The sequence below is a fragment of the Choloepus didactylus genome, chromosome 12 (genome assembly GCF_015220235.1).
Source record: "Choloepus didactylus isolate mChoDid1 chromosome 12, mChoDid1.pri, whole genome shotgun sequence".
NCBI classification, from domain to species: Eukaryota; Metazoa; Chordata; class Mammalia; order Pilosa; family Megalonychidae; genus Choloepus; species Choloepus didactylus.
In genome coordinates this window covers 94,886,131-94,905,515 of record NC_051318.1, presented here as the reverse complement: position 1 = coordinate 94,905,515, position 19,385 = coordinate 94,886,131, and the positions used below count along the sequence as shown (strand labels likewise).

Sequence of the window (19,385 nt, the reverse complement as noted above, 5' to 3'; positions counted from 1 at the left end):
GGGAAAGCCAAGTTGACATTCCATATTTTTCACATCTCACTTAACATTTCAGCCAATTTTAGGGAAAGAAGGTGATAAGAGCCTTGCCAGCTACAACGTCATTAAAGACACGTGTGGATAAAGCCACAAGAATCCTGTGCCAGGGGAAGGGAGCACAACCATGGCAAGGCCGGGCACAGGGCAGACAGGGCTCTCGGGCTAGTGGTGGGAGCAGCTCCAGCTGCGGTCACCAAGGAGAAGCCACGTGGACACAGGGGCCTTCAACGGGCAGGACTCGGCTCCCGCAACGGAAGGCTCTCGGTCCCACCAGCTGACAGGCACAGGCCCCACCCTGATGCAGGTGCCACAGCTGACTGCGCCCCAGCCGCACTGACACCCAGCTGAGGACCAAAGACCCGCACCTCTCAAGCAGCACCATACAGGACCTTATGGCTGGATCATGAGCAGGTAGAGACAGGGGAGCGCCGGGCGGGAAGCTGTGAGTTTTCTGATGTAAACTCTGTGAACAACGAAAAATAAACATCTTATAATGCAGAATACAGGGAGCCTAGATATAGACAGAAGCTAGGGAAGGGGGACTGATGACCTAATGTGGACAGGCATGATGATGAGGGGGGACTTAAGGGTATAGGAACGGACAGGGGTGATGATTTGTTAATGGGATTATAAGTATCAGTAAACCTATTCCTTTTACCTGAAGTACTCCTTTAATAAATATATGTAACAATTTTAGAAAAAGTCTCCATGAGGTCTAAAGTCCAACAATGTTTTTCTTTCCAAAAAATCCATATTGTATGTTTGAAGCCCCGAGAAGCTAGGGCAGGATGGGAAGCCGATGCTGACTCTCTACCTTGCTGGGGTACCCCTGGCCCCCGCCCACTTCAGGAGACAAGCTGTGCCCTCCGGGACCCTCGGAGCATTGGGCACTTCCACGGGGCAGGAAGGGAGGGCGGGAGGGCATGTCTAGGGTGGGGATGGAGCTGACGGCTGGGGGTGGCGAGGCCCCGTCACGTTCCCAGCAGCTTGACCTTCCTCAGAGCCTGGACCGAGAGCAGGGGAGAGAGCGTGTGATGAACGGGTTAGGGCTTCTCATAAACAAACAAACAAACAAACTACTGAAGGGAAAAATAATGTCTTTAAAATAAAGGCGCAGCTCAGGTAAGGATGGCAGCATGTCGGTGTACGGCTTCCTTCCCCAACACCTCAAAACCAAAATACCAGAGAAATAAGCAAGGACCCTGTGGTTTCTGCCAGCTAAGTGCCCACAACCACCCACTGCCACAGTGGCCCCGAGGGGAGCAGGTGGGAGCTACTTCATCCCGCCTGTGAGCCAGCCCACGGGAGGACCCCAGTCAGGAAGGGAAGGAAGGAAACGGAGAGAGGGGACAGTGGGGTGGGGGTGGGGGGAAGCCACTGTGTGGAGCGCTGGAATAACCACTGCAGACATCCCCTGGAGAAGAGGAGGACGGGGTGTCCCAGGCAGAGAGTCTCCCGGAAGAGGAGACACTCAGTGTCCCTTCACCAGGGAGAGAAGCAACCCGAGCAGCCTCCTGGGGGACTAGAGGAGCCCATCAGCCCTGCAGCCCCTGCCCACTCCCAGCCTGGGCCACCACCATCTACCCAGGAGGGCTGTGGGAGGTGAGGGCACAGGATCCTTAGAGGACAAGAACCCAGGCTCAGAGGCTTGGGCAAGAACATGCCCAGGTCTGGGGAAGGAGGCAGGACACGGGGTTCAGTATGGAGGGTGCTCAGAGCCCCTCACCCTCACCTCTGAAGCCCAGAGCACCTGCCAGCCCCACCTGCTCAGGACTGCACTGGGCCAAGTCCACAGGTGCCCAGGCATGGAGCCGAGGGTCCTGAGGTCAGGACAGGCCAGGCTGATGGTTCATGTGGAGGGGATGGAAGGAGGACAGGGTAGAAGCCTAAGGGAGCTGGAGGGGACCGACAGGGAACTCCATCACTAGAACTGACAGTGCTCCACCCTGAGCCAGCCTCACAGGAAACCCAGAGATAGTCTCCACTTTCTCCCTGGGACCAGAAAGAAGTGGCCCTGAAAAGGTGTTTTATTCTTAATTTTTTGTCAGAGGAAATTCTCTGTACAACTGGGTTTGTGGAAGAGCCCTGAAACCCCTTCCCCTTTTCCACTTCCTTGGATGGTCATAGGGGACAGGATGGGAGAGGGCATTTCTGGGCAGGGGAAGAGAAGGGAGAGACCCCAAACCTCCATAAGCCTCAGGACCAGGAGGGGAGCAAACTGGTGTATGACGAGCAGCCTCCCTGTTTCTGCCATGCAGCGCTCACCCGCTACTCCAAATGAGGGCCTGTCACGGCAACTCAAGCTCCCCAAGCCATCACAGAAGATGCCTTTTAGTTAGCCCTCCTCCGGATTCCTTGCCAACACCTTTCCATGGGAGCATACCTGAGCCTTATTGCTGCTCACTAAAAAGTGTTCCTTTGGTCCTGCCGACCTTGGGTTCTCTCCAAATGCATCAGATGGGTGGCGGACCTCCTTGTTAAAGGTAGATTTGAAGAAAAAGATTCTGTTCTCATTTGAATTCAATTTCTGTCTCCCTATCCAACTCCATTCTCCTAGAAACAGATGAAAAGATGCAGAAAGGCAGGAGAGGGGAGTAGGGCAGCAGGGGAAACACACCAGGACAGTCTCTGCAGCCCCCCTGGTGGGGTGAGTGTCCACTTGGCAGCTGGTGTCTGCAGTCCCATCCTCTGCTCTCCCAGATGCTTCCTCACAACCTTTGGAAGTTGAAGGCTCTTGCATAGTCTGGAGTCAATGCTTTCCGAGACTACGGAGGTCTGTCACAGCATCTGCTCATCTCCATCCTCCGGTGCCCCAAGTCCTGCAGATCGGTGTGCTGCACATGCCCAGCAGACAGATTTTATTGTTTGGCTCCAAGCTACAGCTGTGCATCCAGCACCTGCCAATCTCTGGCATCACCTTTTTGTGCTCTGTGGAGCCCGTGATCCTTGCAGTCCATGGAAGGTCTAGTGAGCACAGCCTGACCTCTTGATGTGGTCTTATCTTTCAGTCACTGCCTCTGCTGCCCACCAAATGTGGTGGGAGCATCCCTTCTCACTTGTTGCTTTCGGATTCAAAACCAGAAGCTCTAGAGCCCTGGCCACAGGCTGCATTGGAATGTCTTTTCTGGATGGAGTCCAAGTGAGGATTTCCTACTTTGATTTGTGCAGGTGTTGAGGTCCCTGTTCCCTGAGGAAAGAGGGGTGGTGGTCTTCCTCTCCATGAAAAGGAGGGGCTTTGCAGGCACGTAGCTTGGGCTCCAGGCCTACTGACCTCATCTCTGGCCTTCCACAGGTGACTTGTTTTCTGTGTACTTCTCAGTAGTCTTAGCATATTGATTGGAGACGTCGATTGATGTGGCTCAGTCTTGGCAGAGATGCTATGCTGTCTCTTGTTGCCTGGGGAAGGACTGGGGCCATTTTCAATTTTTTTTTCTCTTCCACATTGTCTTGTTGTTCAGTTGTTGGAGTTCTTTATATATTCTGGAAACTAAACTCTTATCAGATATACCATTTACAGTTATTTTCTCCAGCACTGTAGCTTGTCTTCTCACATTTTGATACTCTCTGGAAGTATTAATGTTTTAGTTTGGATCAAGTACCATTCACCTACATTTTTTGTGGCTTGTGGGTTTGATATCACATCCACTGTTTAATACAAGGTCATTGAGATTTATTCCTACATTTTCCCCTAAGTTTTTTTGACAAAGGTCTTATATTCAGTCAACAATCTATTTTGAGTTAATTTTTGTTCATAGCTGAAAGGAGGTATCTGTCTTCACTTTTTGCATGTACACATGCAGTTGTCCCATTGAATGGACTTGGAATCCTTTTCAAATAACAATTACTCATGGATGTCTGAGTTGATCTCTAGGCTCTCAACTCTATTCCTTTGGACTATGTGCTTGTCCTTAGGCCAGTGCAATATTGTAAGATTACAGGAGCTTTGTAGAAAGTTCTGAAATACAGAGGTGTGAGTTCTCCTAGTTGCTTCTTTTGAAAAATGATCTTATCTATGCAGAGTCTCTTGCAATTTTGTATGAATTTGAAGATCTGCTTTTCCAATTCTTAAAAATAATGCTTTTGAGAAATCTGAGATGGTGTTAAGTAGATTGCTCTATGTTCCATACACATTACACCATAAGAAGTCTTCCCACCCATGAACACAATGTGTCCTTCAGTTTACATACGTATGGCTTTAATTTCATATAGCAATGCTTTGTAGTATTCAGCATATAGGTCTTTAATCTCCTTGGCAAAATTTATCCCCTAGGACTTTATTCTTCCAGATGATACTGTACACGCAACTGCTTCCTTAATTTCCTTTTTGGACTGTTCATTGCAGGTGTATAGAAACAAAACAGATTTTTTTTTTCTCCCAGACCCACTCACCAGCACCAGGAAACTGAGACAGGTGGCAGCAGAGCTCACAACACCGCATCGGAGACTCTGGATGGCCCCATAATACTCACAAGGAAGGGCTGTGATCCAGCAAAGGCTGCAGCATGGTCCAGTGGCCTCCCGCTCATCCACAACAGCAACAGCAGGAATGGAACCCCAAAGAGGACCACTGATCCCTGGGCTGAGCTGCAAGAGAGCTCTGTCTGTGCTGGGCAGCTCCCACAGGTAGGGGGGACAGGAGAGTTTCCCCTGCAGTGGGAACCCAGCTTCTTGCTCTATCAACAGCCGGGGCCAGCATAGGGCTGATGGGATTTTCCTTCCAGTTATATGCAGAAATATGCATGTCAAGTTGACCAGAAGGAAACTCAAAGGAAATACCTACGGGAGATACTCAATCCACAGGAGGCCAAGGTGCCTAGACTGACTTACTCACTAGACTTACCATTGAGGATGAAGATCACGAGCCCATGGAAGCCAGAGATGTTGTGGGAGATCAGCAGTGGCTGGACACAAACAGCCGTGAGTGGGACCTGAACCACCCCCACACTGTGACATGTGTCATGGCGGGCTGGGGGAAGCTGAGCAGGGCAGGATGGAGGCGTGAAGATGCACTGGTGGGGTCTCAGCGGGGTTCCACTGAGGAGGAGTTCACAACCTCCAGAGCCTTCAGAAACACTGCCACCAAATCACTAAGGAGCTTCTGCTTTAACAGGCTCCCGGGAGACGACGTGAGAGATGAGATGAGGGCCACTGGCCCTCGCCACCACGCTGGAAGAACAGAGGAACAGGACCCAGGGGGCGTCACTTCTCCGAGTCGCTTCTTCTTCTGAAAAATGCTCTTATCTATTCAGAGTCTCTTGCAATTTCGTATGAATTTGGAGATCCGCTTTTCCAGTTCTTAAAAACAATGCTTTTGAGAAATCTGAGATAGTACTGAGTGGACTGCCCTATGTTCTACAGACATTACACCGTAAGTCTTCCCACCGATGAACACCATTTGTCCTTCAGTTTATATACTGGTGAGTGGGGGCTGGTGAGTGGGTCTGGGAGAAAAAAAAATCTGTTTTGTTTCTATAAACCTGCAATGAACAGTCCAAAAAGGAAATTAAGGAAGCAATTGCATGTACAGTATCATCTGGAAGAATAAAGTCCTAGGGGATAAATTTTGCCAAGGAGATTAAAGACCTGTATCCAGTCTCTGGAGTTCCACCCAGGTGGTGTGTGGAGCGGCCACGTGGCAGCAAGGGCCCACAGGCCCCTCCTCTTGTCTCCCAGTCGTCTCCCACCCTTTAAACCTGAAGCCATTTCTCTAGGTTGGCGGCAATGTTTTTGAAGGCCCTGGAGGTCCCAGATATTTTCCTCACTTGGACCCCATGAAGACCCCGCCACGGCAGTCTGCAGACCTCCACCCTCCACTGAACGAAGTCCTCCTGGCCCGGTGTCCCACACATGCAGAGCAGCCTGTAGCTCCCGGTCAGGTCCCACTCACAGCCCAGTGCATCGAGCACTCGGCAGATCTCACCCAGCATCTCCTGTGGATCCAGGGAGCTCATCATCTTCATCCCTAACTTAAAATACCTTGAGCGTGGCTGATCCTCCTGACAGAATCTCTCCTTTTGGTATTTCCTCTCCCCTCGCTCTTGCTTCCCCCTGGCACATCCCAAGCAAGCACCCCTGCAGATGCATTGCAAGAACTTCCTCATAGCCCCTCGCCTGCCCTGCTTGTCACCACAAGGGGAGGCTGGCCGTGCCTCACAGGGAACATTCTGCTGCTCACCTAAGTGGCGCTGCCCCACAGAAACAGAGTTTCCCCAGGGAACACCTCGGGGGGAACTGGTCCTTTCAGGGTGGCCCTCCCCACTGCAGCTGCTGTGGGCAGAGGGTGAGGCCACAGGGCCGAGCTGGGGGCCTGTGCTGGGCTGGGGCCCTTCCGAGGGATTCTCCCTGGGGCTGAGCCCTGATGCCGGGCTGGGCTGCACCGTGTCCATCAGGGGTTCCTGGGGCAGGGGGAGCGGGAACAGGCCTTCCACGGATGCAGCAGTGGTTCTGAAGGCTCCTGCCTCTGCTACCTTTGGTCTTTCACTGACCTCATGAATGACGGCCTGCTCCAGCCTGATCCTCTCTACAGGACGGAGAGCGCATGGCTGACCGCTTCTGGGGGAGACAGTGGTGGGCTTCCCCCCGTCCTGGCCTGGAAGGGGGCTGGCAGGAATATTGGCTGTGCTCCAGGCCTTCCTCCTGGACTCGAACTGCATGTCCTCCTGTCCATTTTTCAGGAAGGAATATGAGGGGAGGATCACGGGCTCACTGTATCTGTGCTGCATGTGCTCAGCAGACACACCTTGATGTTCCTCGTGGTTGGGGGATGGAGAGCGACTGCACTTCTGAACAGGTGAGGGCTGGGGCTGCAGGGTGATGGCAGAGTCCTCCTGCCCCTGACTGCCCAATAGCAGATATGTGCCCATGATCTCGTCATACTGTTCTTTGCTTAGGGATTCCCTGATTTTGTCGGTACTGTACCCCAATGACAGCAGCCGTGCAGTGCGCCGCGCATCTTCGCAATCTGGGAGGGGCTCCACATAGGGCGTTAATGCTTTTTCATAGCCCAAATTTACCCAACGGTCAGTGATTAGGTTCTGGAGGGTGGCTCTCTTACTGGCATCTACCATAAGACATTTTTTTATGAGGATTGCACAGTCCACAGAAAGGTATGAGGGGACACAGAACTGCCAACTCAGTACCTTATCCCGCAGGTCACGGAAGTTGTTGGCGTCAAAGGGCACATTCCCACTCACCATAGTGTAGAGTATCACCCCCAAGCTCCACACGTCGGTGGCGGGGCCGTCATAGTTCCTTCCCAGCAGTATTTCAGGGGCAACGTAAGGGATGCTGCCGCACAAGGTTGCCAGCATCTGGCCGCTGCTGAAGGGGCTGCTTAGCCCAAAATCGGCTACTTTTATGTTCCCGCTGGCATCCAGGAGCAAGTTTTCGGGTTTTAGGTCCCGGTGGGCAATGCCTTTTCTGTGGCAGTAATATATGGCCGATAACATTTGCCTAAATTTGGCTCTGGCTTCCCGCTCTCCCAGAGGGCCTTGGTCCTCTAGGTAGTCAAAGAGGTCTCCTCCTTTGGCGTACTCCATGCAGAGGTACAGCGACTCGTCATGCTCGATGACCTCAAAGAGCTGGATGACATTCGGGTGTCTCAATGTCTTTAAGATGCTTACTTCTCGTGAAAGCAAGCGGAGGCTGGTGGAGTCGGCCTTGCTTTTCCGCGTGATTTTCACAGCGACCTCACGGCCGGTGGGCAGGTGCCGTGCCAGTTTGACTTGAGAGAAGCCACCCTTTCCGATGGTCGTCAGGAACCGATAATTCCCGACGCGGGTCTCCTCCTCAGCATGCATGGCTGAGAGAGCCTGCAGCATAGTGAGCTACTGCCCGGCTGGAGACCCGGTAGCTCGGTGTAGACTTTCAGATGGAAGAGGTGGTGACAAGTTGGTCAAAATCACCAAAAACACTCTTCCGAAGTCTACCAGATAAACTGATAAACAACGAAATCAAATGGAAGAGAAAAAAAGGAACAAAACAAAAAAATAAAATAAAAATAGAACAGAAAAGAACAGGACTGAAAAAGGAAAAGGAAATTATTTTAAAAATAAACAAAAGAAAAAACAAAAATGGAAAAGAATTTAAATATAACAAAAAGGAAAAACAAAAGAAAATCTGAGGAAAAATAAGTAATGGAAAAATAAAAAAGATGGAAAAATAAGGAAAACAAAAAGACTAAGGAAAACAAACAAACAAACAAACAAACAAAATAAACAAAAAACCACAAGAACAAGATACAAACGAGCTACGGTTAGTCCTAGTGCCACAGGTCACCAAAAACAGCTTCCTGGGTGAGCGGACCACGAACCAAAGATGCAGGGCCTTATATAGGGGCTCAGAGGCCTCTAACAGTGGCTCCTTGTGAGGTCATCATAACCAGCCAAGCCAGTCTGTGCATCAACCACAGTGGCTCCTCCTTACTTTTCGGTCTCAAAAACCCTGGACGCTTTTTTTTTTGTTAATGAACATAAGCTTTATTACATCAAGTAATAAATAAATACAAAGATCCAAAGAGTTTTAGTCATTTTTTCCCAGACATTTTGATCAACTTACAGGAAACACAGACCAGAAATCTACATACAGTCTCAGTAAGAAAATTTTCAGGGATCCTTGTTACCTATGGTAGGATGCTCTTTCTCCTGTATTTGTAATGTGTGCACTTTTTAATTGACTTCAAAGTACTAATACTTATGCATATGCTTAAGCAAAGAAGCAGCTCTATGAAGGAGACTCTGCATTGTACTACAAAACTGGAACCAGCTACTAAGTAAAGTATGCTGTCAGTATTTACTAAAAACAGAATCATTCAAGTTATATTAGCCTGTGAAATGGAACAAGGAACAATTTAGGTAACATCAGGACCCAGGGCCTGTAACCAAATTTTAAAAGAAACTGTTGTAACTAAATCTTGCAAGGAACTCCACTGCCATGAAATTTATAAGACCCCTCCCCTTGGCACTCCTCTCTCTCCTCTCTCTCTCTCTCTGCACAGAATGGTGGAACACTGCACTTTCCCAACCCACTGCCATCTGGAAAAATCGTCTCGTGTAGTGCAAGCCCCTAACTAAACTTATGGGTAACTCCATGCCAGGTGTGTTCTCTGGTCTTGGGTCTAATCTGGGTTGGCAGATTTGGTGTGCCAGCTGGGAGACCAAGGAACTGCCAGCGGTAATGGGGGGAATCCCTGAGACGTCCATGTGGGGAGAGTGGCAGTCTTTCTGGACGAGAGGGGGCCACCGAGGGAGCCCCCACTCAGCAGCTGGGGGTAATGTGAGGATGCTGCCATGCTGGTGGAAGGGGCCTGGACACTTCCAGCCACGTTGAGGGGGGTGGTGGGCATGTGCGCTTTCAAGTCAGTTTCAAGAGACTGTAAGAAATGGAAGGTCATATATATACTGGAAGGAAATATAATCCAAGCATATATCCCATAAAGATTTGTATCCAAAATACACAAGGAACACTTAAAACTCAAGAATAGCAAAACAAACCACCCAATTTTAAAATGCACAAAAGCTCTGAACAGATACCCCACACAAGCAGATATACAGATGACCAATAACATGACTAGATTCTCATCATGTCATTAGCAAAATGAAAATTTAAAGAAATGGGTTACCACTACAAACCTACTCAAATGATTAAAATCCCAAAATCTTAGAACTCCAAAAATGGGGGAGTATGAGGAGCAACAGAAACACACATCCACTGCTGGTGGGAATGTGAAATGGTACAGTCATTTTCAAAGACAGTTTGGCTGTTTCTTGCAACAAAGGAGAGGCCAGGTGTTCTAGTTTGCTATTGCTGCCAGAACGCAAAACACCAGAGATGGATTGGATTTTATAAAAGGGGGTTTATTTGGTTACACAGTTACAGTCTTAAGGCCACGAAGTGTCCAAGGTAAGGCATCAACAATCGGGTACCTTCACTGGAGGATGGCCGATGGTGTCCGGAAAACCTCTGTTAGCTGGGAAGGCACGTGGCTGGCATCTGCTCTGGAGTTCTGGTTTCAAAATGGTTTTCTCCCAGGACTTTCCTCTCTAGGCTTCAGCTTCTCTGCAAAATGTCACTCTCAGTTGCTCTTGGGGCGTTTGTCCTCTCTTAGCTTCTCCAGAGCAAAAGTCGGCTTTCAAAGGCCATCTCCAAAATGTCTCTGTAAGCTGCAGCTCCTCTCTCAGTTCCAGTGCATTCTTCAAAGCGTCCCTCTTGGCTGTAGCTCCTCTTCAAACATCACCCACAGCTGCACTGAGTTCCTTCTGTTATGTCAGCTCATTTACATGGCTCCACTGATCAACACAGACCCACCCCAAATGGGTGGAGCAACACTTCCATGGAAACTATCCAATCAGAGTCATCACCCACAGCTGGATGGGGTGCATTCCAAAGAAACACTCAAAGAATTACAAGCTAATCAACACTGATAACGTCAGCCCACACAAGATAACATCAAAGATAATGGTGTTTGGGGGACACAATATATGCAAACTGGCACACCAGGCCTGCCTAGAATTGTGCTGAAGAGCCTACTCCCAAATGCCTCTTTGTTGCTCAGATGAGGCCTCTCTCTTTAGCTAAGCTAACTTGGCAGGTGAAAGCACTGCCCACCCCCCTACTATGTGGTATCTGACACCCAGGGGGGTGAATCTCTCTGGCAATGTGGAATGTGACTCCAGGGTAGGAATCTAGACCTGGCATCATGGGATGGAGAACATCTGCTTGACCAAGTGGGGGATGTGACGTGAAATGAAATAAGTTTCAGTGACTGAGAGATTCCAAAAGGAGCCTAGAGGTCACTCTGGTGGGCACTCTTACGCACAATATAGATAACCCTTTTTAGGTTGTAATGAATTGGAATAGGTAACAGTGATTACCTGAAACCATCAAACTGCAACCCAGTACCCTTGAGTCTTGAAGACAATTGTATAAAGGTGTAGCTTATGAGGGGTGACAATGTGATTGGGAAAGCCATGTGGATCACACTCCCCTTTGTACAGTGTACAGATGGATGAGTAGAAAAATGGGGCAAAAAAACAACACAAAAACAAAAAGAAACAAAACAAAACAAAACAGAAAAACACCCAGTGTCCTTTTTTTCTTTAATTGTTCTTTATCACTTTAATTGTTATTCATATTACTTTTGTGTGTGTGGTAATGAAAATGTTCAAAGATTAATTTTGGTGATGGACGCACAACTATAGGGTGGTATTGTGTACAATTGCTTGTATGCTTTGTATGACTGCATGGCATGTGAATATACCTCAATAAAATCGAATTATTAAAAAAACAAAAACAAACAAAAAAGAACAAAGGAAAAAATGGGGAAAAAATCAAAGAAATTGAAATGGACCTCAGGGATATGACAGATAAAATAAAACATCCAAATGTAAGACTAACTGGTGTCCCAGAAGGGGAAGAGAAGGGTAAAGGTCTAGAAGGAGTATTCAAAGAAATTGATGGGGAAAACTTCCAAAACCTTCTACATAACATAAATATACAAAGCATAAATGCCCAGTGAACTCCAAACAGAATAAATCCAAATAAACCCACTTCAAGACATATTTTGATCAGACTGCCAAATACTGAAGAGAAGGACTGTCAAATACTGAATGAACATTGGTTCATTCAAGGACAAAGAGAGAGGGAAAAAATACCCTGACAAACATAAACCAAAGGACAGAATGGCTGATTCAGGAAATGCCTTCACAGTAATAATGTTGAATGTAAATGGATTAAACGCCCCAATTAAAAGATACAGATTCGCAGAATGGCTCAAAACATATGAGCCATCAATATGTTGCATAGAAGACTCTCATGTTACACACAAGGACACAAAGAAATTGAAAGTGAAAGGATGGAAAAAAATATTTCATGCAAGCTACAGCCAAAAGGAAGCAGGAGTAGCAATATTAATCTCAGATGAAATAGACTTTTAATGCAAGGATGTTCTGAGAGAAAAAGAAGGCCACTACATACTAATAAAAGAGGCAATTCAACATGAATAACCATCATAAATGTCCATGTACCGAATCATGGTGCCACAGAATACATGAGACAAACACTGGCAAAACTAAAGGAAGCAATTGTGGGAGACTTCAACAAATCACTCTCTCCTGTAGATAGATCAACCAGACAGAAGGCCAAAAGGAAACTGAAAACCTAAACAATCTGATAAATGAATTGGATGTAACAGACATATATAGAATACTACATCCCAGCTCACCAGGATACACATCCTTCTCTAGTGCTCACGGAACTTTCTCCAGGATAAACCATATGCTGGGACATAAAATAAGCCTCAATAAATTTTAAAAAATTGAAATTTTTCAAAGCACATTCTCTGACCATGACGAAATACAATTAGAAGTCAACAACCATCAGAGACTTAGAAAATTCACAAATACCTGGAGGTTAAACAACAGACTCCTAATCAATCAGTGGGTTAAAGAAGAAATAGCAACTGAAATTGCTAAATATATAGAAATGAATGAAAATGAGAATACAATATTTCAAAACCTATGGGATACAGCAAAAGTGCTCCTGAGGGGGAAGTGTATAGCACTAAATGCATACATCAAAAAGGAAGAAAGAGCTAAAATCACAGAACTAATGGAGCAACTGAAGAAGCTAGAAAATGACAGCAAACTAATCCTAAACCAAGTAGAAGAAAAAAAAAAAAAGTAACAAGGATTAAAGGAGAAATACATGACATAGAGAACCAAAAAAAAAAAAAAAAAAATAGGATCAGTAACACCAAGAGTTGATTCTCTGAGGTCAACAAGATTGACAAGCCATTAGCTAGACAGACAAAATCAAAAAGAGAGAAGACCCATATAAAACAACCAATTAAAAAATGGGCAAAACACTTGAATAGACATCTCTCCAAAGAAGACATACAAATGGCAAAAAGTACATGACAAGATGCTCAACGTCATTTGTCATCAGGGAAATACAATACAAAATAACAATCAGGTGCCACTGCAAACCCATTAGAATGGCTGCTATTTTAAAAAATGGAAAATAAGTATCGGAGATGATGCAAAGAAGTAGGAACACTCCTTCATTGCTGGTGGCAAAGTAAAATGGTGCAGCTGCTGAGGAAGACAGTTTGGTGGTTCCTCAGAAAGCTAAGTATAGAACTACTATATGACCAAGAAATCTCACTACTAGGTATATACCCAAAAGAAAAAGCAGGGACTAGAACAGATATTTGCACACCAATGTTCACAGCAGCATTATTTGTAACTGCCAAAAGATGGAAGCAACCCAAGTGTCCATCAACTGATGAACAGATAAATTAAATGCGGCACACATATAGAATGGAATATTCTTCAGTCATAAAAAGAAATGAAGTCCTAATATATGCGACAAAATGGATGAACCTGGAAGGCATCACATTGAGTAAAATGAGCCAGACAGAAAAGGAGAAATCTAGTATGATCTCATTGTTCTGAAACAATTAGCATAAGCAAACTCATGGGGTTAGAGTCTAGAATATAGGTTACTAGGGGATGGAGTGGGGATAGAGAATGGGAAGTTAAGGCTTAAAATGTTCAGAGTTCTATGTGGAATGATGGAAATGTTTTGGTAATGGATGGTGATGATGGCAGCACAACATTAACAATGCAATTAACAGCACTCAAATATATATCTGAATATGATTAAAAGGGGAAATGTTACATTTGGTAAAAGAAAAAAAAATCAAAGAAAAAAGAATCCATGGAACTGTACTACTACTACTAGCAGTGAACCCCAAGTTAATCCACTGACTTTAATTAATAGTACAATCATAAAAATGTGCTATCAATTGTAACAAATGTTCCACACCAATGCCAGGTGTTAGCGGGGGAGCAGTATATGGGAAACCTTATTGTATGTATGACTGTTCTGTAAACCCAGAAATCTCTAAGTAAAAAAAAATATATAGGGCAAAACCTTGTACACTGTACAACATTGTCTTCTATCACATTAAGAAACAACAACAAAAAAATACACATATTCCTAAGTCCAATTTTCTTCATAAAGAAACTTACCTCAATCCGGCCATGTTCTTTGAAGGAGAGTTTGATATAGGAATTCTCACTACTTTGGAATGGACCTGGTTCTTTGTTAGGAGGTGCTGGGTGAAGATGAACCACTATTTTGGCACTAAAGAAAGAATAAATAGAACGCTTTTTGTTGCCTTTTTAAAAATCATTAATTCTATTATTATAAATTATAATACACTGCATATCACTTTTAAAGTTCTGGTAGAAACAAAGACCATCCTGAAAAGCAGCCTTTTAAAACTGTATTAATTTGAAAAGATCTCTACGTAACACTTACAACTTACGAACCAAAAAGTTTCAAGCTACTAGCTCTATGGATTAAATAAAAATGTGATTTTAGAAAACAAGTTCAAAGAAAACTGGCTAAATTTTGGGTGGTGTATGATTAGGGTTTTCCATCTACAGAGTCATTGCCAGAAGTTAAAAGGGGCCAGTGATTTCTGCCAAATCATACTACCATACTCATTTTGAAAACAAAATGTAAAAACTTATCTGTGTTTAAACGGCCAGCTGACAATTCATTAAAATTCCCTCCAAGACTAACATTCTACAGTGTCATTTTGTTGGAAAATTCACTAAGTCAACAGCATGATTTAGAAAGATACCCAATAGCAAAAGCAATTCTCAAAATGCTGCTGCTCTTGGAAAACAAACCACCATTATCTTCAGGTCTACCATTCTCTCCTATGCTATTAAAAATGCCACCATATTTATTTAGCTTTATAAATTTGTTTTCTTCCCTTTCTTCCCCATATATTCAATACACAGTGCTCCCCAGGGGAGTGAATCTCCCTGGCAACGTGGAATATGACTCCCGGGGAGGAATGTAGACCCGGCATCGTGGGACGGAGAACATCTTCTTGACCAAAAGGGGGATGTGAAAGGAAATGAAATAAGCTTCAGTGGCAGAGAGATTCCAAAAGGAGCCGAGAGGTCACTCTGGTGGACACTCTTACGCACAATTTAGACAACCCTTTTTAGGTTCTAATGAATTGGGGTAGCTGGCGGTAGATACCTGAAACTATCAAACTACAACCCAGAACCCATGAATCTGGAAGACAATTGTGTAAAAATGTAGCTTATGAGGGGTGACAATGTGATTGGGAAAGCCATGTGGACCACACTCTCCTTTGTCTAGTTTATGGATGGATGAGTAGAAAAATGGGGGAAGGAAACAAACAAACAAACAGACAAAGGTACCCAGTGTTCTTTTTTACTTCAATTGCTTTTTTTCACTTTAATTATTATTCTTGTTATTTTTGTGTGTGTGCTAATGAAGGTGTCAGGGATTGATTTAGGTGATGAATGTACAACTATGTAACGGTACTGCGAACAATCGAATGTAGGATTTGTTTTGTATGACTGCGTGGTATGTGAATATATCTCAATAAAATGAAGATAAAAAAATACACAGTGCTCTATAAAGATTAGAGAAATCATGAAACTCATAATTCAAAATATTCTGAATACCCAGTTTACAGCATTTTCTTCATGATCACATTATAAATAAACCTATTACTAAGTTCTACTTTCCATTGTTTAGACCCACGTGGTTGCCTACATATCACTGTAAAAAGGAAACCACAAATTTTAGGTCTTTCCAATGGAACACATGCTTTGGTTAGTGAACTCTGGCCAGCCTTGTAAGGACTCTTCCTCTATTACTTTGTGGTAAACATCAGTAAGGGAAGTGAGCAAATTAGCAGCATAAACCAAATCACAGGACTCTTTGAAAGAAATCATCAAATAAAGCAAAAAACAACAATTAGGATAGGGTCACATGGTCTGGAAAGCTAAATAACCTAAGCCCTACTATCAGATTGTGCCAAAAGAAGTCCAGTGAAAAGCTAAATGATACAAAATAACATTTAAAAATTCCAGAGTAAGCATTAAAAGATCCATGCCAGCTTTTTCCTATATTCATTTATTGGATCATTCAATTATCGTATTTATCAAATTTAAAATCCAACAAATGAAAGAAGCATCTGAGTTCAGAGATGTTAGGTGAAAAAATACATATGTTGCAGAATCAATGAGATATGGTAATTGTTTGAGGAGGCAGGGTTGGAAACTAAAGAGAAGTCTGAGAAAAGTTAACCTGGCATGGCATTAAATTCCTCCTCACTGGAGATATTTTAAAAATAAGACATCAACGTGAAGATAAATATTTAAAGTATTTTTTTGTTATTGAGCTTAGATTTCCTAGGAACATAGCAGAGAAAAAATTCCAATGATTGGAACACCTTTAAATTTTACTTTCTATAACTTAATAAGTTAGAGGAAAGTAACATGGCAGAAAACATAAATTATAGGAACCATTAGCTCTAAAAATATATGGCTTATTACTCTTTTCAACATGTTGGTTAGTTTCTTTTATGCCAAACAAGCAACCTTTCATGGTGGTTGTAACATTAGAATTAAGGCATGCATTGCACTTCCAGTGAAGTACAATCTTTATTTAACTTCTATTAAAGTGTACAATTATGCCAAACTTGAAGGTTCTATATGGGAAAAAAATCTCATACCAGCAATATTAGTTCATATAGATCCCTCAATTACATGTACTTAAGATACAAGCCCAAATTTGGGGTACACTTGAATAAACAAAAACATGTGAACCTATGGCTTTAAATCAGGGTGACCACAGCACCCGGGTTGCTGGGAACAGTCCCATTCTAGACTTCTTGCCCCAATTTTCATATAATATTCATATCTGTTATATAGATAATATTACTATATATTATTTACATAGTATTCTATTATTCATATAATCCAACACTCATATTATTCTTACTCATGTCCCAGCTTGGACCGTAACTATTATGATATCTATTTAATGCTGACACCTGAAAACGTCAAAGTTGAGAAATAAACTTAATGCTAAATTAGAAACTATTTTTCTTAGATGGATAATTTCTGATTTTATATACTGAACAACAGGTACGCAGATGTGAAAACAGGTGTCTGTGGAAATACATACAATGATAGCTAGTCAATATTTCTTTATAATAACCTGAGAATATATTATGGCAAACCTTAGTATTTTATTCATTCTTTAAGAGAGACTTCATACCCCAATGAATCTAAATGTGTGAAGACACCTTCTTAAAGGTATTTTCTTCCTGATCACTGACTATTATTTATAAAGCCCCAAAACATTAATATTAGATTCATTCTCATGTATGCAGTCATGGCATAGCAATAAGACAGCAAAGTTAAGCTTGACTGGAAATATGTTTTGACTGTGAATAAAGACTGTAATATACAGCCCTTACCTTTCCCCAATGCCAGCTGCCTGTTCTTCACCGAACACAATCTGGAAAGAGGAATGGTCATGCAGCATTCCTAGGATGCATTCAACAGGAAACAAGACTTGTAAGACTTGTCAGAAATTCCTGCTTTATCACATTTTACACAGTGTTTTATACCTATCAAGTACTTAATAATGAAAATAATTAAAGAAAAATTAAATAAAACAATACTGTGATGGCATTTTGCTGTGTGGAAGATCATTAAAGGTTTAAAAGTTTGACTACCTTTAATTTCATAGTGGGTGTAGTTTTAAAAAATATTTATATGAAAACTTTATACATACAATATTAACTTTGACAGAAAACAAAAGTAAAACAGATAAATCAAAACAATGTTAAGGAGTATTGTGGGATGGTTTTTCTTTATAATTGTTCTTCATCCATACACAAACACAAAATTTTTAAAAGAAAATACTGAGATATTTTCCCTTTTTTGTAAATCTAATTTTAAAAATTATTATACATGACTGGCATGTAACAGGTCTAAGGGTTTATCCAAATTTGCCTCATAATATGGCAGTAAAAATTATATTAAGATTAAATAATTTATAAACATGACTTAAAGATAACCCACCCCAAATGATTATTGTAACGGTCCCTAGATTGTAAGCTCTTACAGCAGTCAACTCCATTCCTCAACTGTAATGGCTACCCCTAAACTTTGAGATGCTGATCCATTAGTTTATGACCTGATGGGTCTCTGGAACGACGGGTATCTCTGAGACACCTGAAACTCAGAGCTAGACCTTAGCAGTTTTGAATGCCAGTATCAGTGTATTCAGCAACTGGTAAAAAAAAAAAAAAAAAACAAAGGTGAAAAAACGCCCAAACTTCAATTAGTGATACGAATAAAGCAGATCTGGTTAAGACTAGGGCAAATGGGGCCAAAGGGTAAAGGTCGAAACTGGCTGTGTTTTAAAACTTCAACTTCCTCGTGAGACCCAGGGAAGAGATGTCTATTTGGTGCAGGATCTATATTTTCTAAACAGTATTACTCTACAGTTGGTTTGTTCAAACACCACAATGACATGGAACTTTGAATAGGAAGTGAGATACGGTAGGTTAGTAGAGGTTAGAGTGAAATAGTGACACATCCCAAAGTAATTTGGGCACAGAATAAAAAATCTATTTACAGTCCCTCCACCCCCCACCCCGAGGAGCTGGGGGAAGGTGTAGAAGTGTTGGATTTCCTCACCTGGACTGGTGTTGATGTTGGCACAAACACTGGGACTGGAGGTTTCATGTGCCGAGCCCTCTATCATGGGACTTGCCCTTAGGAAGCTTGTTACTGCAAAGGAGAGGCTAAATGTGCATATAATTGTGCCTAAGGGTCACCCCCTGAGTACCTCTTTTTTGCTCAGATGTGGCTCTCTCTCCCTCTCTCTCTGAGCCAGTTCAGCAGGTGAACTCACTGCCCTCCCCCCTATGTGGGACCCAACTCCCAGGGGTGTAAATCTCACTAGCAATGCAGGATATGACTCCCGGGGATGAATCTGGACCTGGCATTGTGGGATTGAGAACATCTTGACCAAAAGGGGAAGTGAAATGAAATGAAATAGTTTCAGTGGCTGAGAGATTTCATATGGAGTCGAGAAGTCACTCTGGTGGACATTCTTTTGCACTATATAGAGAACATCTCTTAGGTTTTAATGTATTGGAATAGCTGGAAGTAAATATCTGAAACTATCAAACTCCAACCCAGCAGTCTGGACTCCTGAAGATGACTGTATAAGAATGCAGATGACAAGGGGTGACAGTGTGATTGTGAAAACCTTCTAGATCACAATCCCTTTATGTAGTGTATGGGTGGAGCAGCAGAAAAATGGGGAGAAAAACTAAATGAAAAATAGGGTGGGACAGCGGGATGGTTTGGGTGTTCTTTTTTACTTTTATTTTTTACTCTTATTCTGATTCTTTCTGATGTAAGGAAAATGTTCACGAATAGATTGTGGTGATGAATGCATAACTATATGATCGTACTGTGAACAGTTGA

General features: G+C 43.5%; 1 protein-coding gene across 1 annotated transcript; it reads right to left on the bottom strand.

The window, feature by feature from the left end:
- Positions 1-5,723: 5,723 nt before the first annotated feature.
- LOC119506914 (serine/threonine-protein kinase MARK2-like) lies at positions 5,724-7,856 on the bottom strand. Its single transcript, XM_037799926.1, has one exon. It carries the CDS (start codon positions 7,854-7,856, stop codon positions 5,724-5,726), a length of 2,133 nt encoding a protein of 710 aa, XP_037655854.1.
- Positions 7,857-19,385: the final 11,529 nt, after the last annotated feature.